This window comes from Zalophus californianus, chromosome 12, assembly GCF_009762305.2.
Source record: "Zalophus californianus isolate mZalCal1 chromosome 12, mZalCal1.pri.v2, whole genome shotgun sequence".
NCBI classification, from domain to species: domain Eukaryota; kingdom Metazoa; phylum Chordata; class Mammalia; order Carnivora; family Otariidae; genus Zalophus; species Zalophus californianus.
The window spans coordinates 4,528,142-4,554,291 of record NC_045606.1 but is presented as its reverse complement, the minus strand read 5'-3'; the positions used below and the strand labels follow the sequence as shown (position 1 = coordinate 4,554,291).

Below are 26,150 nucleotides of genomic sequence, written 5' to 3'. Positions count from 1 at the left end.
GTGAGCCGTTCTAGGGGAGAGACGGGGAAGGATCTGAAGAGCTGAGCCGGGAGATTGGGTTTGGGTTTTGGCAGATCGTTCTGGCAGCCTGGTGTCCGGGGGGTGGCGGGATAGGGCACGGCCGACCTGGAGGCTGTTTCAGCCTAGAGACGGTGGTGTCCTGACCCCGATAAAGAGGGGGGCGGACGGGAGTCGTGAGCACCTGAATTCTTGGGGGGAGGGACGGAGTGTGGAGCACGTCTCGAGTGCCTGGGAAGTGGGCAGACAGGGGTGCTGCAGGCATCGTGGGCCTCCTGCGGGGAGAGGTTTGTGAAATTGAGCTGAGACGCTCGCTGTGGCCGCCGCCCGGTCCCTGTGGGCCCTGAAGGTTTTCAGATGAGGATGGAGGGATGGGAGGGGGTGAGGGACCGAGGCCTCCCTGCCTCCCTGCCTTCCTGGGCTTTCTAGTGTGAGGCTGGTGGTGCCCTCCATCCTGGGCCTCAGTCAGCCTGGGGTTCCCGTGGCTGTTCTTCCTCAGCACTGCATCTTCTGGGGAATCCCACTTCCTTTCCTTGGGGTCGGGGTGGGGGGGGGTCCTTTTTGCTTCCAGAAACTTCTATAAGGCTCTTTCTGGTCTGACACCCCCAGTGTTCTGCAGGCAGGTAACCCTCTTGCCCAAGGTAGCCGGCTTTGTCCCAGGAGGCAGAATAAGCACAGAGCCGTCTGCAGGGGTGGTCGCCTGCCTCTGGGCTCCTGGCCTTTCCTTACCTCCCCCCTCCTAGTGTTTCCCCCAACTCTGCTTTCTGGAGCATCACCCCTGTGTTCTTGGCCCCTGCGGAGCTCCGTCTGGAAGGAGACCCTCTTTTTCTCCCGGGCGCTTCTCTGGGCCTGGGGTCTGTCAGTCACACGTCCAGGGAAGCCTTGTGTGGGAGACCCCTTGGGAAGACGGGGACACAGCCCGCACGGTGACCGTGCCCAGAGCTGAGTCAGGGCAGAGGATGGACAAGAAGGCCCGGGCCAGTGTGTTGCCTGGAGCCCTTGAGCCTCAAGTTCGGGCCAAATTCAGCCCTCCGCTGTGGGGCTGCCTGTACTAAGTCCCACGGGGGGTGCATGGGGCGGGCGTGCACCAGACACTCCCTGCTGCAGAGTGGACGCTGCGCCTCAGGCCTCGTCTCTTCTCACTTCTCTCGTGTGAGTAGCATTGTTTCTTAGCTTCAAGTGCACTTAAAAAATGGGGTGACCGATACGGGACACACAGAGATTTATTTTGTAAGGGAGGCCTTATGTTGAGCACTTCCCTTGTGTGCTGAGCACTTCCTCTGTACAGTCTCTGTTGAGTCCTCATTTGTTAGCTGGTACGATGGCCACCATGGCCCTCGAGGTGGGTGGTGTGGTGGCCCTCAATGCCCAGGTGACAAAACTGAGGCCCTGGGGGTAGTGACTGGCTCACATCTGGTGAGTGGGTAGACCGGATGCAAACCCAGCCTGAGATGCCCTGAAGAGCTCAAGACTCACTGGGCCCGGTGCTGTGTGGGAGACCCACGGAGTGGGGTGTGGAGCGCCGATGGAGACAGGTGCAGGGTAGAAGCTGGGGAAGGCAGAGAAGGCTTCCTGGAAGAGGCTACCATTGGGTCCGATCCTGATCTTGAAGGAGTGGACTGCAGGGACAGCGGAGGGCGGTGGGTGTGTTCCAGCCGGGCACACGGTAGAGCACAGGCCTGCCATTCTCCTCCCCATCCCCGACCCCCGATGTTCCTGCACCTTCACCCCCTTTCCACGTCTCGGTTTGTAGCAGTGGAGGGACGCAGCCTCCAGAACAGGAACTGTCTCCAGCTCCGTGTAATGTCCCTTAGTTTTGCCTCGGACGGTGTTTGTGAACTGCTCTAAAGCCGACGCGGGACTCTTTTTTTTTTTTCCTTTTAAGAATAATTTACTGACTTGAAACTCAGGTAACATACAATTAACCACTTCCAGCATACAATTCAGGCATTTTTAGTACTCTTTTGGGGTTGTGTTCCCACCACCTCTACCTAGTTCCAGAAGGTTCCCACCCCTCCAGAGGAAAGCCCCTACCCATTCCGCAGTGTGTCCACGCTTCCCCTTCACACGGCCCCGGCAACCACCCACCTGCATTTCTCTTGCTGCGGATTTACCTGTTCTGGCTGTTTCAGCAGAAGGGAATCCATGTTCACCGAGCATAACATCTGGGTTGTTTTTTTTTGTTGTTTTTTTTTTAATAAGGACTTACTCTTTGAAAGACGAGTTTTAGGTTCATAGCACGCTTCAGAGAAATTTAGAATATTTCCCATACTCCCCGTGCGCACACGCTCGGCCTCCTGCACTCTCCACATCCCCCACCAGGTGGTACGTTTGGTACAACGTTTGACAAGCCCGCAAGGCCGTGTCGGCACCCAAAGCCCACTGTCGGTGTCCTACGTCCTGTGGGTGTGGACAAACGCGTAATGACACGAATGCATGCTGATACTATCACATAGGATAGTCTCACTGCCCTAAACAACATGGTTTTTAATATTTTTCACAACGGCCTATTAAGAGAAGCTTCTGCTAACATCTAGGGCATCAGAATGTTGGCATCTTGTAGATCATAAAACACTAGTGCTTCAGGTTAGTCGCTGGCTAGGCGTCGTCTTGGGGCTGGAATATAGTCACAGCGGGCCTGGCCACATCTCCGCCTCTCTGGCTCTCTGGGACAAGGGACCGCCTGTCGGCCAGACACTTGGCCATGACAGAAGCTCGTGTGGGAAGAGTGGCGTTTCTTAACCGCGCACGTCCACATTCTGGTATTTTTATCGAGCCACTAGAGAAGAGCCGTTCTGCACCCCAGCACGGACCTCCTTCCTGCCGTGGGAGCGGGCGCACTGTATGTGGGCGCGTCCTGATCCCCAGGGAAATGGCCAGTCCGGCGTCAGGATTAGTCGGTAAACAGAGAACCTGTAAGGTGATCACAGAACATTTCTCTAGTGGCAAAACTCCCAAGAAAGCGATTAATCATTAATTTAGTTGAACTGTCAAAGGAGTTCAGAAATTCTTGGAAGGTCCAGTCAATGCAAGGGCTTTCTGAGGCATAGTGTCCAGAGACACCAGGAATGCTGAGCAGTCACTCAGGCTGTGCTCCCTTCCTCTGCGTGGGCGTCCGGACACTGGGCAGCAGTGCCCTCCGCCCCCAGGAGAGCCTAGCAGTGTAGATAGGAGGCCACCAGCAGAGCCCTGGGGACAGGAAACAGAGGGGCGGGCGCTTTGCAGTTGTCTCTGCTTTGACTTTGAACTTGATTCTTTTGCTGTTTTTGTAATTGCATCTGATTCATCTCACTGGGTGTGTTTGGTTTAGTTGTAGGACAAGTGGATTTTGCATTCTTGGCAGGAAATGCCCCAGAAGTGGGCAGCCTGGTGCACACTCTCTGTTGGCCTTCAGCACCGCGAAGTGGGTGCTGCGGGGTGTTTCTGAGGACACGCAAACACGGGCTTTTGTGCTCTGGGGAGGTAGCGACACGGAGCACTTAGCTCCAGCGCACTCAGCGATCAACCACCTTGTTGTAGAAACAAGCATTCGTTCCACGATGCAGATGAGGGCACACGAAGCCTCTTCTGCTTTTATGTGTTTGGAGAAGTGATCACTTCAAGGGCACTGGGGATAGTGAGTCTCCTGAAAATGCTCTTAGAAAACCTCTTCACACATCCGTGTTTGGAGAGAACACCTGGTACGGGCCTTGCGCGGAGCATCGTTTGCCATGTAAGCGCGCTCGGGGTGCTTCTCGCCCCCGGATGTTTAATGAGTGAGGGAATCTGGACCCTTTTGAACCTGAGAATGGGAGCTTTGAAAAAAAAAAAAAACAAGACTTTTCGTCCCTGTATCATACACATGACATAAAATTGACCATCTCCGCTGTTTCGAAGTGAACGAGTGCCTAGTGTTGCATATACTTATGGTGTCCTGTATGTATCTCTAGGACTGGCTCAGCTTGCAGAAAACCTCTACCCATGACCCAGAAGCTCCCCACTCCCCTCGCCCCAGTCCCCGGCAGTGACCATTGTCCTAGCTAGGAGCTCAGCAACCCCAGGTGCCTCAGAGAGGTGGAATCTCACAAGATCTGTCACCCAGCACCGTGTGCTCAGGGTTCATCCCAGCTGTAGCACGTGTCAGAATTCCCTTCCCCGGGCGGCCGAATCATGTCCCCTTGTGTGGCTGGACCACGTTTGTGTGTCTGTTCACGCATCCATGCGCACTTGGGTTGGACTTTTGCGATGCAGCCTGCTGTGACCCCGGGATCCAGGTTATCTCTTTGAGCCCCTCTTTAGTTTTTTGGGGCACATCTCCAGACGTGGGATTGCTGGATCGCGTCGGGAGGTGACAGCAAACTTTTAACGAGCGGTTGTGTCTCTCTTCCCAGACGCCTGCAGGAAGAAGACCAGCAGCTCAGAACCTCGTCTCTGCCGGCCATCCCCAACCCTTTCCCTGAGCTCTGCGGCCCCGGGAGCCCGCCGGTGCTGACGCGGGGCTCCTTACCTCCAAGCCAGGCAGCTGCGAAGCAGGTGAGCACGCGCCCCTGGTTCGAGCTCCAGGCCGCCTGGCTGTGGGGTCAGGCTGGATGCGCTGGCTCATTCCTTTGGAAGGAAGGGAAGGGAAGTGTGTGGGATCTTTTTTGTTCCTTCTTTTCCTCTTGCTACTGTCCTTTGACTTTATGAAACTTTTTGATTTATTGGCCAGAATTCCATTTGTTGAGTCAGAGATGTGTCTATGTGTTTTAGAAAGACTCTCATAACAGTGATAAAAAGTAACAGTTTGGTCCTTAAAGATGAATGTTAGTTCCCTGACAGAATTCCCCCCACCACATTGTCTTCCCTGGCCGGGATCTCTGGGTAAGTGAGGTATTTCTCAGGCACCCGAACTTCCACATAGTGGAAGAGTTTCCCTTAGATAGTCCTGGTCTGGAATAGGATCTGTGCAAGGCAGAAAAACTTGACCCAGAAGACGACAGCCACCTTTTTAAACTAAGAGTTTCTACCTTAAAAGTAAGACTGTGCACTGGGTATTATAGAGCCATTGTCCTCCAGGAGTAAACTGGGACGCGGAGAGCATCGGTCACTTAACCCAAGGTCAAATCGTCATTAATCAGCTTGTCAGAGAAATAGACTGGTGGCTCTGTCCCTCCAGGTTGGCTTGGCCTGGCCCACAGTGGGTTGCAGGCTGGGGAGGGAGCCTCAGTCATGCCGTGGTGTGGGCGGTGGTGGCATAAATATAGTAATGATGACAGGAACATCTTCTGACGTTCACGGAATGATCTCTAGAGGCCAGGCGCCGTTCTACGAAGATTCCATGTTTTATGTATTTGTTTGTTCATTTATTCCTCAAAACACCCCTAAGGGTTAGGTACAGATTTTATCTCCATTTCCCAGTTGGGAAACTGAAGCCCAGCTGTAAGTGGTGGTGGGGTTGGGCAGGACCCCAGAGTGAGCATGGGGGGGACGGGACCCCAGAGTGAGCATGGCGGGGAGACGGGACCCCAGAGTGAGCATGGGGGGGAGATGGGGGACCCCAGAGTGAGCAGTGGGCCTGTTGTACCTGACGGTAGGATCCAGAGCCTCTGATTTTAGCCATTAAACTAGTGTTTCCTGGGATCTTGATGGTCTTTATTGTCAGTAGGTGCATTTCAGAACTTTCTTTGCCTTTTCTACTGGAACCCCTCTCTTTTATTTCGTCTGCACTTTGCTGTCCCCACCTGTGGGGACACCCACCGTTCCCTTTCCTCTACAAACCTCCGACCCCGCGCCATGCCTGTCTGTGCTTGAGGAGGGAAGCATGTCCTCTCGCCTTGCTGGCCCCTGAGCAGGCCTGCTCCCTTTCTGACTTCATGCCTCCAGGGCAGGCTGCCTGGTCCCGCCATCAACACTTAGAAGGTGAGGTAAGTGTCCCTGTCCCGGAGCCAGTGCTGGCTGGGCTACAGCTCTTTGTCACATGCTTCCAGGACATCTGGGATGTCTGCCTCCCTGGTGACCTTCTGCTTCAAATAAGGGTCTAGACAGGCTGTCTGTGGATTGGTTGCCGAGCTTGTTTACAGCCTTACCCACCCTAAAATAAGACCAGGAAAATTTTATCTGGTTCTCGCCGCACTTGGCAGGAAAGTGGGCCTCCACCCCCACGGACTGTCCAAGTCTGTAAGCAGAATCCGGAAACTCAGGAATTTTGCGTGCTATTTTTCTTGGGAGCAGAGCGTCTGCCGTGGTGTCTGTCTTGCTGTTGCCCCGTTTCCCCCCTAGCCCGCGGGCTCCCGTGGGGCGCAGGAAGGACACCTCACGCTGGTGTGAGGTGGCGAGTCCATGGTCCTCGGCGGGTTTTACCCGCCTCCGAGGGTCGCCAGTCATCCACACCAGGCTCTGACCTCCGACCTCGGGAGCCGTGTGTCATTGTTGCCGCTGCCGGGGGCCGCCCCCCCAGCCTGTGATGGTGTGGCTGCCGATGGCCACAGGAGTTTGGGCCCCTTCGCCCCGCTTGCCCACTCTGCTTTCTCCCTTCGCGCCAAGTCCGAGGGGGCAGCTGGGTCCGCGTCCAGGCAGGTTCTCCCGAGGTGGTAAACCATGCTCCATGTAGGCCCCTGACGCCACCTCGTTCACTGGACAGCACGCGGTCAGCTGGGAAAAGAAGAAAGCCTCTTACCCCTTGGGAAGGCCGTTCGCTCGGGACAGCGAGGCCGTCAGAAGAAGCCTCTTTCTGTCCGCGAGTCCGAAGGGGAGGCAGGAGCGGAGGGAGGCTTGAGCAGCCATGCACAGGGACACCGTTCCCGCCTGAGACACTGCGCACCCCACTGCGTTCTTCCCAGACCCCCCCTCGCGGACAGGCCAGCAGCCTTCCTTCCAGCTCCCTGGGTGACCTCCTGCAGTGACCCTCGCTGGCTGCTCGCCGTGGTGTCCGCGCACCCCGGCTCTGGGGAGCTGCTGCTGTGATGCGGTGGGGTGCATGGGCATCCTGCTCAGCACGGCGTGCCGCCTCCCTCCCCCCACCCCGGGGAGGACACCCACGTGGCGGGACAGCCCGCAGAGGGCGGCAGGTGCACTGCTGAGGTCGCAGGCTTGTGGGGGTGTCGTCCTGTCGCCTGTCCAGCGCGGCTCCTCTGTGGACGTGTGAGCTGCAGGCCGGCCACCGGGAAGGATCGGGAACCCTCAGTGGCCGCCCCACACCCTCCCGCCAGGGCATCCGTGGGGTGCAGATGCACCTGGTCAGGCTGTGGAAGTCCTCTCGTGCCGACCCGGCCATGGCCTGTCCTTGCCTGAGCTGACCCGAGTCTGCACAGCGGGAGCGATGTTGCAGGGGGTGGGTGTGTGTGGGGGTGTGTGTGTGTCCCGAGAGTTCACCTGGCAGCCCCACCCCCGCGGGGATGGTAGAGTGGGAACCCTGATCTTGGGCTTCCGGAGCTGTGAGGAGTACCTGCTCTATGAGCCTCCCATGGGTGGTACTGCGTTATGGTGGCCTGAGCCCTTGGAGAATGGAGCGTAGCGTCCTGGCTCCCCCCCCCCCACCAGAAGACGTAACCAGGCGGAAGTGACCGTCCCTGCCTGGATTTGAAATCAGAGTGGCCACGGGCGGCTGACAGCCTACCGGTCCTTTCTGCCAGGCTCTGCCTTTCCGCCCCCTAGATCTGGGGTCCTGACTCTGCTGCCCCCAGGTTGGTCCCCTAGGCTCTCACCATAAAGGGGCGGAGCTATGGTGCTCCCCACCCCCACCCCTGCCCCGACTGTGCCCCCACAGAAGTAGCACGGGACTGACATTGTTCTCACCCTGGTTCCATACCAGCCTGGCTGGGTGGCACCTGCCCTGCACCTGCTCCCAGCCCGACCAGCCTGAGCCTGGGGGAAAACTGTTGAGTCTGCAGCCTGGCAGGTGGACCCTGATCAGGAGTTGCTGGGAATGTCACGCACTCCTGGAGCCCGTGAACCCAGTGCACCCAGCGACAGCAGCCTCTGTGCCTCCTTTGGGGACCTCCCAGGCTTGCGGGGGTTTCAGTCTTGTGAGGAGTTCGAGGGGTTGCCTGTCTTAGACTCAAGCTTCTCAGGTGTTCTACCTATTTTATTGTGTTACATGAATTTTAAAGCAACAGCATTTGGTTTGTTTGTTAATATTTTATTGTATTTATTTGAGATGGTGGGGGGTGGGAGAGAGAGAGAGAGAGCGCGCGTGTGAGCATAGAAGGAGAGGAAGAAGCAGGCTCCCGGCTGAGCAGGACCCCGGAATCATGACCTGAGCCAAAGGCAGACGCTTAACCGACCGAGGCCCCCAGGCGCCCCTGCTTGTTAATATTTTAAACCAGAGTCTACTGACTGGCATTTAGTTTTAGGGCCTTGTCAGTAATGAGAGCACGTGTGGACCTCTTTATCTGTGTGCTTGGTAAAAAAAACAGTCGTGAGGGGTGGTTTGTGTTGGGAGGAACACACCCTTTGCCCCGTGAGAGTGTCGAACCGGTGGCTCCAGCTTTGTGCGGAGTTTTCCCGGCTTATTCTAAACAGCTGAGTGATTCGTATCTGAAGGTACGGCTTCGGTGAAGGACATCGTTCCATCGCTTACAGAGCAAGTAACTTATCTGAGTGACTTAATGAAGTTGTTTAGTGACATCTCATCACATTTTTACCAGAAGTACAGATGCCTGAGAACTTCTTTGAGTGATAACATTCTCTTCCCCCAGAGGGTCATGAAATTAATCAGTGTCAGAAAGTGAATTTTTGTGGTAAAAATCAGCAAGGCATTTCTAACTGCTTGGTGACTCATTTGGAAAGGACATGCCGTCACGTGGGTCAGGCGACTGTTAGACACAGATCGTGAGCCGTGAGACCGAGTTTCAGGCTTCAGTCCCATCCTGTGGTCTAGACAGTGTCTCCGAGGGTCCCCGGCGATGTTCCCTTTGCTCTCGGTGCCGCGTGGACCCAGAGAACGTTGGTCCTTCTGTGTGTCTTGCTAAGCCAAGGGTGTCAGACCCCCTGGAATATTCTCTTCGAGTCATGACTGTCGTGTAGTCTGCCTGCACTTTGGCACAGCGTGCATTTATCTGACAGCAACTATGAGTGCCTACTGTGTACCTGGCCCAGTGCCGGTGATAAGGGTCCAACGGAGGGGTGCAGCGCCTACCCTCTGACCCGCAGAGGCCAGGGCATCCCCTTGAGCTTCAGCCAGAGCCTAGAAACTGGAGGGAGGCACAGCGCTCTTGCCTGATGGGAGCTGGCTCGTCTTTCTGGCCACACTATTGGAATTGAGGATGTGACCCTTCTGTGTGCCTGGAGCTAGCCCCGGGGGTGCAGCGTGGGGAGTAGGGAGGTGCGCAGGGCCTGGAGGGGAGGCTGGGAGAGTTTGGGGCCTGGCCCAGGGGATCAGAGGCGAATGCCTGATGCTCTTCCCTTCAAGGGACACTGGCAGGCGTGTTGAGGCTCTGGGCACAGCCTTGGCCCCCTGTCACTGCCCTAGAACGTGGGAGGAGAGGGGAAGTGAGTACAGGCACTGCTCTCTTCCTGGGGTGCTGGGTCACCAGATGTGTGCCTGGGGACAGCTGACTACACAGGCTCTTCCCACAGGCATGCCCAGGCCTGGTGCACTAGGCCTCGCTCTCCCATTTTAGCCACGACTCCTCTCAGGCACCTCCAAGGTCGGGCAGGAGGTGTCGCTGAATGGGGAGGCCCGGTGGCCGCAGACCCCGGCTGTCTCGCCCCTCGGGAGAGCGGGCTGCCCCGGGCACCGCCACCAGCTCGAATGGAGGCGCCCTCGCCCCTTCCAGAAGCTTCCCTCCCACCAGCCCCAGGACGGACCCCAGCCCTTCTCTCTGATCCTCCCTCTCAGAGGCAGGGAGCAAGGAGCCCTCCGAATGAGTGCTTTACGTGAACCGACAGCAGAAAATCGAAGGAATCAGGAGCGCACGTGGATCACGCAGGGAATCTGTGAAGTAGCAATGGCTGGGTCAGATTCCTACAAGGTCTAACACGTTTGTCCAGACGAGGGTCACTAGAAGGCGCAAGAAGTAACTCCTCCGAGCTCCGGGATGCACAAGGAGGCGGCCTCGGATGAATCGGATGACATTGGACGGGCGGTCTCGTGCGAGTCCTGAGACACCCTACCAGAAAGGCCCTGGTCGTGTCGCTTGGCTTCTCCCTCATGGTGATTACCTTGCAGGTGCCTTTGGCTGCAAGAAACCCAAGTGGCTTCTGTTGTGAGGACATCTACTCTTACCATGCCAGCGGGTCTAGAGGCGGGGGAGACAGCTGCCCAGGCAACCTTGCTGTGTGTCGCAGAACCTGTGGCTTCTCTCACAATCCTGGCTGGCCAGGCTCGTGCATGCACTGGCTGGTGAGCCAGGGGCCCGGCGTTGTTAAGTGGTGGAGGGAGAAACTGAGGCACCGTGTGGCGTGTTCCGACCCAGCAGGACGGAGTGAGTTGGGCTCTGGGGCTGGAAGCAGGAACCTCTGCTGGGGAGGCTCTTAGAAACATCTCTATTTCCGAGTTTATTGTGTGCCTTAGTAGCTCGATGGAAACTTCTGGAAGGCCTTGTCAAGGATGGCCTTTCCTCGCAGCCAGTAAAGGTTTCCATGGAGCTCCCTGGTGCTTGTTTCAGCAGGTTTCTCCATTTGTTATTCAAACACGATTAATTGCACATTTAACCCCATTTCTAACAGGGCATGAACATTGTCGCACTCCAACCCACTCTTCTCCCTTTGCTTACTTTTAAAAATTAATTTTCTGGAACTGAATTAATTGCCCTGCATAGGGTTCTGCACGTTACTAATGATCAAAGGTGGGCCTCCTGAGGCTTTAACTACCATTTAATGAATGTGCTGCTACATTAGACCGTCTTTGGCGAGGAAAACGAGCCTCCGTGGCCAAGTGCGGTTAACGCTGTGGGATGTGCCAGTGTGGACGCGCCGTGCTTCCTGCTTCTCCCACCTGGGCCGGACGTCGTCCTGGAGTCCAGCGCCTTTTCGTCAGCTTCCATGCCGAGGCCTCAGCCCACACCATGCAAGCCTTCTTTTCCTTAGCACCTCCAGAACGTGCCCATGTCACCTTCCTGGGGCCTTCAGGGATCAGAACACACATCGGAACCAGGGTCACAGTGACACATCACCCGAGGGCTGGGGTCTGAGTGGGGCGCCGAGTGGGGTGAATGGTGCACTTCGGACACTCAGGACAGTTGTAGGGTCGTCCTGGGACCGGAGCCCAGGAGAGCAGTGCTCGGGCCCCCGGTGGGACAGAGAAGACACTGGTGTCTGATGACAGTCCCTTAACCAGCGCGAGGGTCTGCCTGCACACGGCAGCTCATCCCCGCCATTTTCAAAGGTAAAGCTGTCTTTACTCAGTGTCCCTCAAACCGGTTTTCCAGGGGCGCCCTGGGGGGCTCAGTCGGTGAAGCGTCTGCCTTCGGCTCAGGTCATGATCCCAGGGTCCTGGGGTGGAGTCCCGGATGGGGCTCCCTGCTCGGCGGGAAGCCTGCTTCTCCCTCCCCCTCTACTGCTCCCCCGCCTCCCCCCAAGCTTGTGCTCACTTGCTCTCTCAAATAAAATCTTTAAAAAAAAACCAGGTTTCCCTTTCTGTCCTACCTTCATCCCCTGTACTCTCGTGAGTGAGGTGCGGGCAGCTGCCGCCACAGCCAGGCTCCACCCCTGCCCCCTGCCCGAGCTCCGCCCCTCCTCTTGAATGAGGGCACATCACCCACTTTCCGGCTCTTTCCTTTGCCCATCCCGCCTCCACTCAGTCCTGTGGCTTCCCTGGAAAAGTTCCTAGAGAAGGAATATAAACTGACTCTGTTGGTTTTCTAAAACGTTGAGTCTGCAAGTGAGCCTTCACTCATCATCCCCGGAGCGGTTCAGTCAACGAAGAGATTTTTGGTATTTCTAGGTGGTCTCCGGCGGCCGTGCCTGGTAGCCCCATCTCTCCGCTTCTGCCGAGAGGTCTCGGAGGCCTGCCCCACCCCCGGTGCCTCTGGGAAAGCCTGGCCCTCTGCTGTCACGGGGGGCTGGCGCGGGGGGCTGGCATTCCTTGTCATCGTGTCACAGAGCAACTGACACGTCCTGTCCACAGAGTGGGCTCACACTTGAAGCCCATGGGCTTCCCGGCATGCCACAGCAATGCTCCGCACAAACAGGGATACGCCTCGTTAAGCCACATTTATGTGACATTTTCTTCCTTCTGAGGGGACATGTGGACTCGACCAAACCAAGCAAGCAGAGCCCACGAGCAGCATACGTCCCATTACCTCCTGTTCTTTCTGCCACGGAAGGCCCCGGGAGCTGGGATGCTCCGGTTGGCAGCTGTCCCCGTGGTCGTGAGTGGGGTGCCACGTCAGCAGGCTCTGAGGCAGGGTGCCCTCGGGGAATCGGGGTAGTGGGACAGAGATGCGTTAACAAGCGTGTTGCGCTCCACGGATTGGCTCAGCCTTGCGAATCTGTGCAAGAACCAGAGGCACGCAGGGACCCGATGGCAGCCCTGAGTCATGTTCGCGAGTTTCCGTGGCTGCTATGACCGTGGCCCCGTGCATCAGCCCGGGTCTCAATAACACGGAGGCTGCGAAGTGTGTCTCCCCGGGGGATGGGTCCCCCGTCAGTCCTTCTGGATCAGAACCCTTCGTCATGGAGCAGTGGCTGGCTTTTCTGGTGGGCTGCCTCCCCTTGCACACTGCTGAGCTGACGGAGAACCTTGTACCCGCTTCTCTCACCCTGGGCTTTCTGGAATCTTCCTGACCTGAGTCCTGAGAAGAAAGCATGCAGGTCTGTGAACGTTGGGGAGGATCGCATTCCGTCACCATCTTGGAGATTCACATTTCATGCCAGGTTTTGGAGGCTCTGAAAATTCCTACAGGGAAGAAACCCCACCGACGGGAGGCAGCCCAGCGCTTGCCAGACGTTTCTGATCACAGACCCACTTTCTCCACGACAAGCTTCCCACGGAACCTGCTCTGGAATAGGGTGCCAGATGGGCCAGGGCATTTTTTCGGAGTTCTCTGGGAATAGCACTAAAATAGAGGTGTCTCGGAGCCCTCGGGGTGGCAGCCTGAGAACACCCCCAGCATTTGACGGGACCCATCTTCATGTGTCTGCAACCACGCAGGGGACCCGAGCGGGGCAGTCCTGTCGGGAAACTCTCTGAAGTCCCCACCACTAGGGTTTCTCTGGACTGTAAATATCTCTGAAAATATAAATTCTCTAAACTTGGGAGGCCCCACACTGGTCCTCGATCACAGCATCGGCTATCCCGGGACCTCCCTAACTGTGACAAGCATTGCAGAGTGAGTGTTTAGATCACCTACCTTTCCCAGGAAGACTCCGTGTACCTTTCCCCCAAATCTAAGAGCAGGAGGTGATATTCCTTGGCCGGCGGATCCGTTAATTCTTGCTAGTGCTACTGTTGGTCTGCAAATTTCACGGGGAGCAGGGGAAATTAGAAAATGGACTTTTGGCCCCACGTGTTTACCGTCCCTGACAGCTCTGTCGTAAATGCCCGGGAGTGCCCTCCTCATCTTCGCTTGCGTTCGTGTTTCAAACCTCGGCTCATCCGGCGGGATAAAGCCTGGCACATCCGTGGAACGCGGGCCTCTGTGCCTCAGGAATGCCCGCGACCGGTCACGGGGGACGTGTGGTTCCGTTGGGCACTGTCCAAGTGCATCCTTACCTTGCGGGTCGATATAACGTGTTTCATGAGCTCACGAAGGTGAGAGTGCGCGTCAGACCTCTGGGTCTCAGGAGAGGCCGTTCCACGACGTTGTAAACGCTTTCTGACCAGTGGCCTTCCACACAAAGGGTATTTCAGCCGTCTGAAAAGACAAATCCAACTATTTCCATCTGCCCGCAGTTTGGTTCCCTTCCCGCCCCGCTGCATGTGTGTGATTGTTGTTGTGGTTGTTATTGTTGTTGTTTTTGAAGATTTTATTTATTTGAGAGAGAGAGAGAGCACAGCAGGGGGAGTGTGAGAGGGAGAAGCAGGCTCCCCGCTGAGCAGGGAGCCCGACGCGGAACTCGATCCCAGGACCCTGTGATCATCAGCTCAGCCGAAGGCAGACGCCTCACTGACTGAGCCCCCCCAGGAGCCCTGTCCTCTGTGTGTGTTTTTATCTGGTTTCAGCCAAGGTAGATATAATTTTATACGTGCTTTTGTTAAATATGCCGAGTTTTCTTTTTTCCTGGTTCCTTCGAACAGGGCTCTTCGAAGCTGGTATTTATCTGCACACACTTCCTTGGCTGTGCCTGGATGTTTGCGTGCCTTCCCAGTTGTCTGTGCTCTAGAGAATGCTTTTGTGAGTGGCAGTGCTGTGGTTTTTGTCACATTTTGAATTCGTCCCCTCAGGGAAGTTTCCAGAAGCTAGATTCCTAGTCCAAGATCATGGGTGTTTTATAGTTCTGGGTACATGTTGTGATATCAGTTTGCAAGGGGCTGTTTATTTTGATGATCACATTCAGGGTAGAGTGAGTTTCAAGAGTTCTGAGCCCTGTCCCTGCACCAGAGCCGTCGCCATACCAGACAGCCCCCTGTGCTCTCTTGGTGGGCGAGGAGCTCAGGGGCTCCTCATGGCAGCCCACGGTGGCCCTGGGTGGGCAGTGGGTGCTAGGCCTGGGGTCAGCCAAGCCGACACAGGCCTCTCCTTGGGAGCCCACAACGTGGTATGCGAGACAGACGCTGGCTCGTCCGCAGGGACTGTGGGACCATGTGACCTGGACATTGCCCTGTGCAGGGAAGCTACGAGCTAGCCTCCCATCAGGCTTGAAGGATGAGAAGCCATTCATTGGCTTGGAGGGCAGAGAATGTTCCAGAGGGAAAGAGGGAGGGCGTTCACAAAGGGCCTGGATATTAGCGCCTAACTTCTAAGAATTCCATCCCAAGTGCAAAAGAGACTCCACCACGTGTCCGATCAAGGGATGCAGAGCAGATTTGCGTTTTGAGGAGGTTCCCTGTGGTTTGCGGTCCTCAGGATGGGCCACACTGGGGGTGTCAGGGGCTCGGCCACTGCTCACGCAGACTCGGGAGCTGATGGCCTTCTGGACAAGGGCCAAGGTGCTGAGGCTGGAGAGAACAGGCTGGGTTTGAGCAAAATCCCCAGGATTTAGTGATTTCTTGCTCTCCCTTAGTTGTCCTCATCCTTGTGGCAACTGGCAGTTCTTGATTTTCCTCCTTTAAAAATGAGTCCACCCTCGAGCTCTGATCTTGGCTTCTAAATTTCATTCTCTACTGAAAGGGTGCCAAGCAAGCACTTAAAGAGGAGACAAGAGATCCCAGAAAACTGACTGTCCAGATGACAGGCTGAAGAGCTAGGACAACTGAATGTAGCTTGTGGTCCTGGATGATGGGATCCTGAACCCCAAAATACTGTCTTTTCTAAAAAGGACATTGGTGGGACTTTGGCTGAATTTGAAGGAGGTCTCTAAATCTGCTATTAGGTAGCGTATTGATGGAATTTCCTGATTTTGTTCGTGGTCCTGTGGTTATATGAGTGTTGTTTTTAGGAAGCACATGCTGAGATATGTAGGGGTAGAGGGGCCAGCTGTCTGCGGCTCACCCTGACGGACAGCTGTGGAGAGAGTATAGGATAAAGCAGATGGGGCAGATGTGGGTATTGGGGAACCTAGATGAAGAACATACGGGAAATTGTGATATCACATTCTGTAGATTTTCCGCAAGCCTAAAATTTTCTCAAGGTAAACGATGAAGAAAGAGAAATCCTGTTTAAAACCCAAAATAACGCACTATATAGACAGATTTTTTTCAGTGTACTTTCCCCAACGGGACAGACAGCCCAGAAAACATGAGACATGCGCACACCACACAATTCTCCATCGTTTACACAACCTCACCTTTCAGTGCACGGCTCCGGGAAACGTAATGCAGGTGCACCCCGGTTGGGCTGTCTGCTGGCCAGCGATCTGGGAGGGTCTGCCAGGAGACACTGGAGCGCCTACCCCAGGAGCCACACATCCAGGAGGTGAAGTTGATCGAGAACACACTGCTTCTCCTCTCTTTTTCCTCCTCCTCTTCAAAAGAAGTGGAAGGAATGTCCTTAATTTTGTTGGCAGAACGTGCCAAGTGGATTTGTCTGTTCGGAGCTCCACTTCGATGCGTATAAGCTTCATCCAAGGGAAGGAAATTCCCAAAGCTTCAGACTTGGAGCCTCAGACTGTGGCTGGTTCCCAAGCAGAAGAACATGAAGCAATGAATAGACCCTGTTTCCTCAAAGGCAGTGCCAGCTCCGTGATTATGCTGTTGGCCGAGTTTCTCTCCGGGTCCGTACCGCTCAGGGCTCAAGAACCCGCAGGGACATGATCTTGCTGTAATTATGTCTGCGCCCCTGTGAGCCTGATGTGGAGATATGCCCCCTTGTGATCTTTTAAGTTTCGGTGGATTTTTAGGGCAGTCTCGCGGGGGTTTGATAGGTGGGCTCTGTCAAGTGTGCGGGACTAAACACGTGTTCTACCAGGCAGATGGACTGCTGTGTGGTCCAGGGTAGGGAGGAGCCCTGGACTTCTGAGAGCCGGCCCCGCCCTCCTCCTGGGGCCCCGCCCTCCTCCTGGGGCCCCGCCCTCCTCCAGACTGGAAACCTACATGGAGCCCAGGCTCTGTGCAGGGTGGATGTCTCTTCTCATTTGTCCCGGTCCCAGGGTGGGGGGTGCCAGAGGGCTGCCGTGGGGGCCCACCGATGCAGGTTAGCTCCTGCTGGCCGCCAGTGCCCCGGAGGACACTGCGGAGGAGGGGGCCCTGGAGCAGCTGGGGCAGAGTTTGAAGCAGGCCCTGGGATATGGTGCACCGTGGTCGCTGACCCCCATAACCCATTACACGAGAGGGAGAAAAGCCTTATTCCCTCAAAACTGCAGTCTGTATACCAAGAGCATAACTGGTGAGCAGCTCTGGATGTGTGAGGTCACGAGACTCTGAATTCTGTTACTGAAGGCGGAATGCACGTATGGGTCCTTGGAGAATCCAGGGGCGATCTCATTGCTGATCATTGTGAGTCATACGCTAAGTCTGGCGCAAAAGCCAAAGCAGGAGGCACCGACAGAAGGGGATGAGTAAGGAAGAACTTGAGAGGAAACTTCGCATCTAAACGAGGACTGGTGTCCATTTGAGTCAATCTCACTGTATGATGATTTTGAGTTATTTTTGGGGTGGTGTTGGTTGTTAAGACATAGCGGAAGTCTCGGAAGCCGTTTCGTCCGTCCCACCATGGAATTCTCAGGTGTCCAGATGCACATCCGTGTCTGTGGTTTCCCTGGTCTCGGGGGACACAGGTGTTCTCTGGTGGCCCCAAAGACATTCTTCTCACGGGCGACCAGCTCTGTGTCCCAGATCCCCTGAGGGCCCCCCAGCTCTTGTTCTCTGTCCATCCTCAGAGTCATCGGAGTTGCCCTAATAAAGGGCAAGTGGCTTCTGTACGACCCGAAGATGTAGTAGATGACTGTACCAAAGACGGGAAGAACCAGGCGCAGCTGGGAACGTGGATGCCGCCGGGCCTCGGGCTTGACGCGGCGTCTCCGGAACCTGCCATATGTATGCTCTTCTGTCCTCTGCACCCTGGGGGCTCTCTGCTTCCTCTTACGGGCGGCACGTTTGTTTTAGCCGCTTGGTGGTCTAGCGTCTTAGCCACCGAATCAGCCAGAAGCCTGATTTGCCACCGGGAGTGCGCCTCCGTTCCCTTGGCCTTTTCAGACCCTGGAATCCGAACCACCTGGTGTTCCCAGGACAGGTGGGGGCCCTTCCAAGAGGGGACAGCCCATGGTCAGAGGAGCGGGTGTGTCAGGCAGCAAAGGGGTCCAGCCCTGCGGATGGCTTGGGTTTAGTGAGAACACAGGAGGGGCCGTCCGGATTCGGTCTTTGAGTGGTGACCGCTTTCCTCCCTTGGAAGGGTGATTTTGATGTTAGAAAACATGTTTTCCTGTCATAAAAGCCACGTGGTTCTGGTTTCAGAATGGAGAGACGGTTCTGTGCTCTGGAATGTGTACCCAGGTGCAGAGCCTAAGCCTGCAAGAGGTAGCACAGGGTGCGCATGGAAGATGCATTGTGCTGGGACAGTTAGCAACTGTTCGGAGGAAGAGTGGCATTAGGATCTTCCCACTTTACCGCCCGCCATGATGGATAGAAGTGTGTGTGTGCCCCAACCCCCACTCACAGGTGGAAGTCCTGAAGCCCCCAGCGTCTCAGGATGTGATGAGCAGAAATAGAGTTGTTGGAGCCTTCATTACTTTAGAGGAGGTCACACTGGAGGAGGTGAGCCAATCCAGGATGACTGGTGTCCTTATAGAAAGGGAAAATTGGGCGGGGGGGCGGCGCCTGGGTGTCTCAGTCGGTTAAGCATCCAACTCTTGGTTTCGGCTCAGGTTGTGGTCTCAGGATTGTGGGATCGAGCCCTGTGTCGGGCTTGGTGCTGAGCGAGGAGTCTGTGGGATCGAGCCCCGTGTCGGGCTTGGTGCTGAGCGAGGAGTCTGTGGGATCGAGCCCCGTGTCGGGCTTGGTGCTGAGCGAGGAGTCTGTGGGATCGAGCCCCGTGTCGGGCTTGGTGCTGAGCGAGGAGTCTGTGGGATCGAGCCCCGTGTCGGGCTTGGGGCTGAGCCAGGAGTCTGTGGGATCGAGCCCCGTGTCGGGCTTGGTGCTGAGCGAGGAGTCTGCTGGAGGTTCGCTCTCATCCTCCGCCCTTCCCCCCGCCTGCTCGTGTGCACATTCTCTCTCTCTCAAATTAAGTAAGTCTTCTTATTTAAACAAGGAAAGTAATGTCGTAAGTTAAATACTAAGCTGTGGACGAGCTGCGAAAGAATATCTGGCCTACCTACATTTGCATTATCCTAAGTAAAGAGCTGTTATGAATCAGTTAAGAAAAAGGTACATCACCTCCCTCTCTTCCTCAGCCTCTTTTCTTTCACGGATTCTCCCGCTCCCAATTCACTCAGTACTCCTGAGCGGAAAACGACTTTTCACAGCTTTTCTTCCCTCTCCTGACGTCACACCTGGTAACCTTGCCTCGGGTTTAAGAGAGAGGATTTGTTACCAAAGAAAACTAACTCCTCCATCCACCTGCCTCTGGACCCACTTGCCTGCCTTCCTGGCCACGTGGACTTGCCCCTGCATTCACGGCCAGCCCCCGTTCATGGCCAGCACCCCCCTCTTGCCTTCGCGAGGACAGTGCTCCTGCCGCCATCACCCCTTCTGTCTCCTCCGTCCTCAGACTCGCCTTGGTCCCTGGATCACTGCATTGGCATCTAGATAAGCCCCAGCTCCCGGACCTCACAGGGGGACACCCCCTCTGTTTGCATTGCTCTCCCGCCCCGGCCCAGCCGTGGGACTGTGTCCCTACTCTCTCCCCTCAGCACTCCCCATCAGGCTTTTGGTTCCCCTCATTCCCTGAAATGAATCTTCTGTAGGACGTGAGACCTACACCTGGTCCCAGCCAACGGTCAGGTTTCAGGGGCATCTGTGATACTATCCCTGCAACACGTGGCACCGGCTTGTTTCTCCCGCTTTTGTGAGCCCCGCCTGCCCATCCCTTCCGCTTTCTACCCCGTCATCCCCACTGTCGGGACCACTGTGCCTGGAGGGCCCTTGGCGCTCTCTGTCCCTCGTGCTCCAGCAGCGCACTTTCCCTAAGTGACGTCACCCCAGCACCAGGGGCCATCTGGGTGCTCCCGGCACCCACGTGCGAGCGGAGCCTGCCCACTGCTCTGCATCCTGTCGTCACGGCCCCTGTCATAGCTTCCCACCCGTCTGCACACAGATAGCCCAGGTCTGGGTTCTCCTCCAAGTCTCCCCAAGCCCCAGACGTGTGTTTCCAGCACCGATTTGGCTTCTCCGTGTGAATGCCTACGAGGCACTTCATACTCAACGGGACCAAACTCGTCCTCCGACAAGCTCCTGCCCGGCTGCCCCGTTCGGGTCTCCGAATTCCTTCGTTACCACCCTGTCACCTTCCACCAACCACAGCTGGACCTCCCCTGGTTCCTTTCCTGGGACCCAGGTCTCCTGTTGCTTCCTGCCCTGCACTCTAGTTCGACGGGTCTCCCAGTTGCTGCCCCTGTCCAGCGTCCTCACCCACACAGCACTGGAACAACCCTTTTAAAATTGTCCCACGTGGCGTCTTTGATGCAATGACTTCGTATTTCAGGGCGAAGGACAGAGTCGTCCTGGCTGCCCACGAGGATGCCCTTCCAGTCTCCCCCTGGGCCCCCTCGCTTTCATTCCAGCAGGTGACACCCTGGGTTTTGCTTCTCTTTTGTTGTCTGTCTCCCCACTTGAGTGAAGGATCGTGAGGTTGGGATTTAGTCTAAGCGCCCCATCCCCAGCATCCAGATGCCTGGTCAGGAGAAGGTGCACAGGGAATACCCACCATGGATGGTGATGACAGAAAACCACCCTCGTGCAGGCAGACCTGAAATGTCCGGAGAGGTTTCAAACCATTGAAGGCAGGCCTTAAAAATAGTGTTTCAGCTGTAGATTACCTGTGAGGCTCCATGTTGCATTCTAAGTTTGTTTGCCCCTAGAAAGGAAACCTTTTTGCTGTTGTTAACTCATGGAAATCCCACTTGCAATTCTGTGGCATTATTTTGATCTCTGTTGCAGGTGACAAAATGCGGTTAGAGTGTATCCTGCCTCTGTAACAAAGGTCTCCATCTCCAGGATCCTCAGCGGGTTTTTGTTGATTTCTTTTTTGTTGATTTCGTTTTGCTGAGGCTCCTGGGACAGCTCCCAGCGCCAGGAGTGAGAACCTTTCGCTCAGTGAGCCTAAATGAGTTCCCTTAATGTGAAAAGGCGTAGTTCTTCTGCTCACCCCATTCCCATCTTTTAAATTCATGGCACTCGATTTAGACATGTTTATGGGGCCAGAAGACCTGCCTGGCCAGCTGGGAGCCATACGCGTGGCATTCTCCCCCCACCCCCCGCAGTATTCTGCACCCAAGATTGGTCTTTGGATCTTTAATCTTGCTGATCCAGAGCCATCCGGCCCCGGCCTCCCTATAAACTCAGTGCGTTCGAGGCTCTCCCCAACAGGTGTTCGCAGGGAAGCCTCCCTCCCACTGCGTTCCTCCTTTTCCAAAGAAGCCTATTCATTCTGTGGGCACAGGAGCGCTGGCACATTCCACAACGGAAGCAGAGTCAAAGGTTGGGACTCCGCTGGCCACGACTTGTTACCACTTCGTCTGTGCCCAGCCAGGGAACAAACACAAAACAAAACAAAACAAAACCAAGCCAGGAAACTCTTAATTCCTTTACATTATGAAAGTAATCCGTGGTCACGGTAAAAGGAGAAAGTGAAACTCACGTGGTGCAGGATCGCAAGGATAAAAAGGAAGATCGCTTTCTCCGTCCGCGACCTCGTTCTGCACAGATGGGCAGTCATGTGTCTGTCTCAGCTCAGGACCTACGGGCATTGTCATGTCCTTCCCCAAAGCCTCTTGGTGCGCTGTTACACGAAGGTACCATCATTTATCTAACCAAGCTCCTTGTAATGGTTTGCAACTCACTTTTCTTACAAACTGAGGCTGAAATGAACATTCTTGGACATAGATCTTTGGTCGTTTAATGGCTGGGTAGGTGGGTGGTGGATAGATGACACAGAGGTGGACCGGTGATAGATAAATGATCGCTGACAGAAAAGCAGATAGGTGGTAGATTCCCAGCAGTGTAATGGCTCGATCCAAAGATGTATGTGTTTCTGGCTACGTGTACGTGCATGTAAAACTCATTTTTATAACCCTCGTCAGAGGGCGATCTGTCCCTTACAATAAAATGCGAAGGCACCAGGGCTTGACCATTCTCCTGGTTCAGGTACAGAGTAATCCGGGACAGGCGTCCTGTAGCACTGGTCCTCCTTGCCAAGTCACTGTCCCCAGTGATGAAGGCAGACTCCCAGGCCATCCGTCATTTTGATTGGCTGTTTTTGTAGCTTCCAGGAACTGCAGAAGACATCTGAGGGCAAAGGGACAGACCTGAAGATAGAGGTCATTAGCTTTCCTACCCGCCCTGTCTGGGACCTTGACTGTGGGAGGGTGGATTAAGCTGTGCACCTGCCACATTCAGATGCTTATTCTTTTTGGTGTTTGGTGGAACCTTTTTGTTTTTCTGGGTTTAGAGTGGTTGCGGCCGCCTGCAGTGTTCTGGCTCACGTGTCATTCCTGTGGATCCGTGGTCGCCCAGGAAGTAAGTGGTGCCGGTGAATGTTCTGCTGTCTAAGAGAATTTGTTACTAACTCTTGGCAATAATCAGTATTTTTATAATCCCGTTATGTCACCTAATGGTACATAAGCTTCCTTGCCCCAAAATAAGGCTTTGCAGGTGGTATAAACCATATGCAAAGCAGATGTGTTTTGGAAACGAGCTGGGATTTTGAGGATGATGTTATATCTAGAGATACATTTTCTTGACTATTATAATTGAAAATGTAGCCCCCGGGGGCAGCCCCACTCTCTAAATCTTCAGTGGTGGCTCTTGCCTTCTGGGTCCTCGGGACCCGGAGGGGGCCTGGAGACTGTGGTCCTTTGTGATCGCTTCACCATTCAGGACTCGCGCTCGGCTTCTCAGAACTCACTGTCCTCTGAGCTTCAGTCAGTCTGCACGTCTTCCCTCCCCCACAGCTCCGCCCAGACCCCAGTTGGCCTTTCCCCCCGATTCCCCTGTCCTGTGCTGGCAGCCGTGTCCCCGCCTTCCTGCCTCACCAGCGTACCCACCCAGCTGTAGCAGAGGGGACAGCTGTGTGCAGGCTGATGCCCTGCCCTTGCTGACATGGTGTTGCTGCTCTGGGGGGGTCACACCTGGCCCCAGAGACCATGCCGGTGGCTGCCCTGTCCCAAATTACAGGAACACCAGCCCTGCTTGCCCATAGGCTCAGGCAAGACTTTTTCTGAAACGAGGGGACAATAAATAAATTAGACACTTTGACATAAGATCCTAATAAGGATCCTAAATTGGCCTAAAAGTCGACCCATCACACTTGAAGAGGTTCAGATCATTTTGGGGAGCCCCTTTGGATGGGCAGCCTGACCTGCCGATACAAGAGGGAAAAGGGGATCATTGGGGAGATGCCTGAGCTTGGGAATTGCGTGGCCACGGAGCAGAGGGCACGGGCGCGGGCACGGCCCCGTGACGGTCTGCTCCTTGGGTCTCCTTGGGCAGATGCTGGGACCTGTCCCCACGGGCGGACCTAACAGAGCGCCACCTTCGCGCGCGGGCTATTTGGCTCAGCCAACCCCAGTAGTGAGCGAACCCCCCAGTGCAGCCTGTTCTGGATCTTAAATATCCTGCATCGGAAATATTCCTCAGGACAGAGGCTGAATGGAAAAGGAGTAGGGATGCCACTCGGAAATGAGAACCCAAGGCCTGTCATCTTTGTAACCTGCTTTGTGGGTGACGTCGACAGTGTGGTAAGATGCTAGCAGAGTGGTGAATGAAAGGAGGGGGTCACCTGTCATGACTCTCATGCGGGATTCGTTTTAAATTTCATTTTGGAATAAGTTCAAACCTAGAGAGGAGTTGTAGTAATAATGCAAAGAACTCTGGTCGATCGTGTTCCCTGATTCCTAATTGGTAATGTTTTACACATTTTAAAGATTTATTTATTTATTTTAGGAGGTGGGGGTTGAGGCAGAGGGAGAGGAGAGGAAGACTCTCAAGCACACTCCCCACTAAGCACGGAGCCCGACATGGGGCTCGATCCCTCGACCCGTGAGATCATGATCTGAGTCAAAACCAAGAGTTGGACACTTAACCACCCAGGTGCCCTGCCACGTTTTACATTGTTTTCACATCGCCCAGACGTGTGTGTGTATATATATGTGCACGCAGATGTGGTGGGCTTAGAGGCGTCGGCCCCCCATGCAGTCGAAAATCCAAGTATAACTTTTGAGTCCCCCAGAACTTAACTACCACCAGCCTGTCATCGGCAGAAGCCTCACTGACAACATGAAGGATAGATTAATGTGTATTCTGTGCTGTATTCTAATAAAATAAGCTAGAGAAGAGAGGAAGTGATTGAGAAAATCATAAGGAAGACAAATACATTTGCAATGCTGTGCTGGATTCATATTAAAAAAAATTCACAGATAAACAGATCCACGCAGTTCAAGCCCATGTTGTCAAAGGGTCCGCGGTGTGTTTAGATACCCACACACCGCTCTTCTCTTCTCTGAATCATTTGAGTCTGATTTGTAGACATCGAGTCCTTTCTTTACTCCTATAAAGACCTCCATGTCTGTTTCCTGAAAACAGGGAGCATAGCACGGAATCCTTAGCATCAGCCGCGTGCACATACCCAGTCTGCAGACCATGTCACCTTGCTCGGTTGTCGTCCTCATGTTCGCGATGGCCTTCTCCCTTCCTGGTTCCTGACCGGTCTTCTTCCGTCCTGGTTCGTGACCAGTACAGGACCACCATTCTCATTAGGCTGTGTCTCTGTTAGTTACTGAAGGACGCCCTTGGCACGTGGGGGGCTCCCATGGGACCCCATCAGGTTGTATGCGTGTGAAGACCACAGAAAGAGAGTCTGTATCCTCCCCCAGGCTTCCGCTCAGGAAGCTCCCGATGTTGGTTGGTCCGATCAACACTGGGGTTGATCTTAATTGCTCGGCTAAGATACCGTCTGCGGAGTGTGTCCGTGGTAGAGTTACTGTTCTTCCCTCCGTCGTGAAGAAGTAATTTTTTCTTTAATACTTCGTTTATTTCTCAGAGAGAAAGAGCACAAGCAGGGGGAGTAGGAGAGGGAGACGCAGACTCCCCGCTGAGCAGGGAGCCCGACGCAGGGCTCGATCCCAGGACCCTGAGATCATGACCTGAGCCGAAGGCAGACGCTTAACCCACAGAGCCACCCCAGGCGCCCCAGAAGTACTTTTTGAAGGGCGATAATTCGAGACTGGATTAACTTGCTTTTCTCCATCGGGCTTCCCTTCGCTGGTTTTATTGCGTATTGATGACTCTCGGCTGATTCTTCTATCATTCTGCATTGATCAGGTGGAATTCTCCTGTTGGACCATGTGTTCCTTTCTCTTCCACGTTCTTACGTATGTGTGTGTGTCTGTGAGGACGTGTTATTTTATCCCATGGCTCACAGCCCTGACTACCGGTGTTCATTTAGAGACTCCTATCGCCCCACTGGGGCTTGGACGTGTCCCCGTCAGTGTACTCGCTCGCTTCCTGGGACAAGATGTCCCACGCTCTGCGATCAGGGTTGTTTGGGGCTGCATAGTCCTTTGTTGTGAGGGCCAGTCCTGAGCCTCGTAGGATGTTTAGCGGCATCTCTGGCCTCTTCCCACGGGACACCAGCAGCACCCCCCCATACACACACCTGTTTGACAACCACAGTGTCTCCGACATCGCCACGTGTCCCTTGGGCGGCAGAATCCACTCCTGCCAGCCCTGGCTGGGAAGCACTGAGGAAAAGGAGTATCGCTTCCCCTGTTGAATGTTTCGGTCCGTCAGAGAGATGCTAGTTCACTTCTTCAAGTAAATGAGGCCGAAGAAGCCTTATCTTTATTTCTTCTGGCAACGCAAGGCTAAAAGAGTGTTGAGGCTCTCGTCTATGAAAAATTTGGAGCCCACACATTAGACGGGAATAGTGAGGTGAACCCCCACGTACCCCTCAGCCTGCTCCAGCCACACCCAGATTGACTGCCCGCCCCCCCGATCTGCTGTTTTGACCAGAATCTCACATCAAAATAGCACTTACTTGTAAACATTTTACAATATTTCTGGTTCTGTAAAAGATCGTGAACTTTTTTTTTTTTTACCCACAATTGTCATCACTCCTGATTCCTTAATATCATAAAAAAAAAAAATTCAGTGTTCAAATCAGAATTGCATTTACACTGCGTGTGTGTGGTCCCAGTGCCCCTGAAAGACAGCGCTGCCCTGGGAAGGGCTCAGCTCCAGGAGTTGGCTCCCACGGAGGCTCCAGTTCGGAAGCAGGCGCCCAGCCCCGGCCACACCGCAGGCCCCAGCTCGGTACTCAGGCTGCACGGGTTCCTGCCCACCTTGAGCTGGTCACCAGGCCTCCTAGAGGTCACCCCCGCTGTCCCCACCCCACCTCACGAAGGACAGGTGGACCTGGGGTGGGGGGTAGTGGGGGGGTGGTTTCTGTTCTCCGGCACCATCACTGCCTTCTTCCTTTTGGGCTCCAGCTTTTTGGAATGCAAACAAACTCCTAATCCCTGGGATTTCCACCCTTAGACTTGAG

At 54.9% G+C, this 26,150-nt stretch overlaps 1 protein-coding gene across 5 annotated transcripts in view; it reads left to right on the top strand.

Moving 5' to 3' along the window:
• Positions 1-26,150, top strand: part of GRB10 (growth factor receptor bound protein 10) — a 171,365-nt gene that overhangs the window by 108,278 nt on the left and 36,937 nt on the right. For all 5 annotated transcript variants that reach the window (XR_003516330.2, XM_027573017.2, XM_027573016.2 and 2 more), the window contains one exon: positions 4,389-4,530. Coding sequence is in view for 4 of the 5 variants with exons in the window: in XM_027573017.2 (XP_027428818.1) it covers positions 4,389-4,530 (142 nt within the window). In the remaining variant the exon portion in view is untranslated. The remainder of the gene's footprint in view (positions 1-4,388; positions 4,531-26,150) is intronic.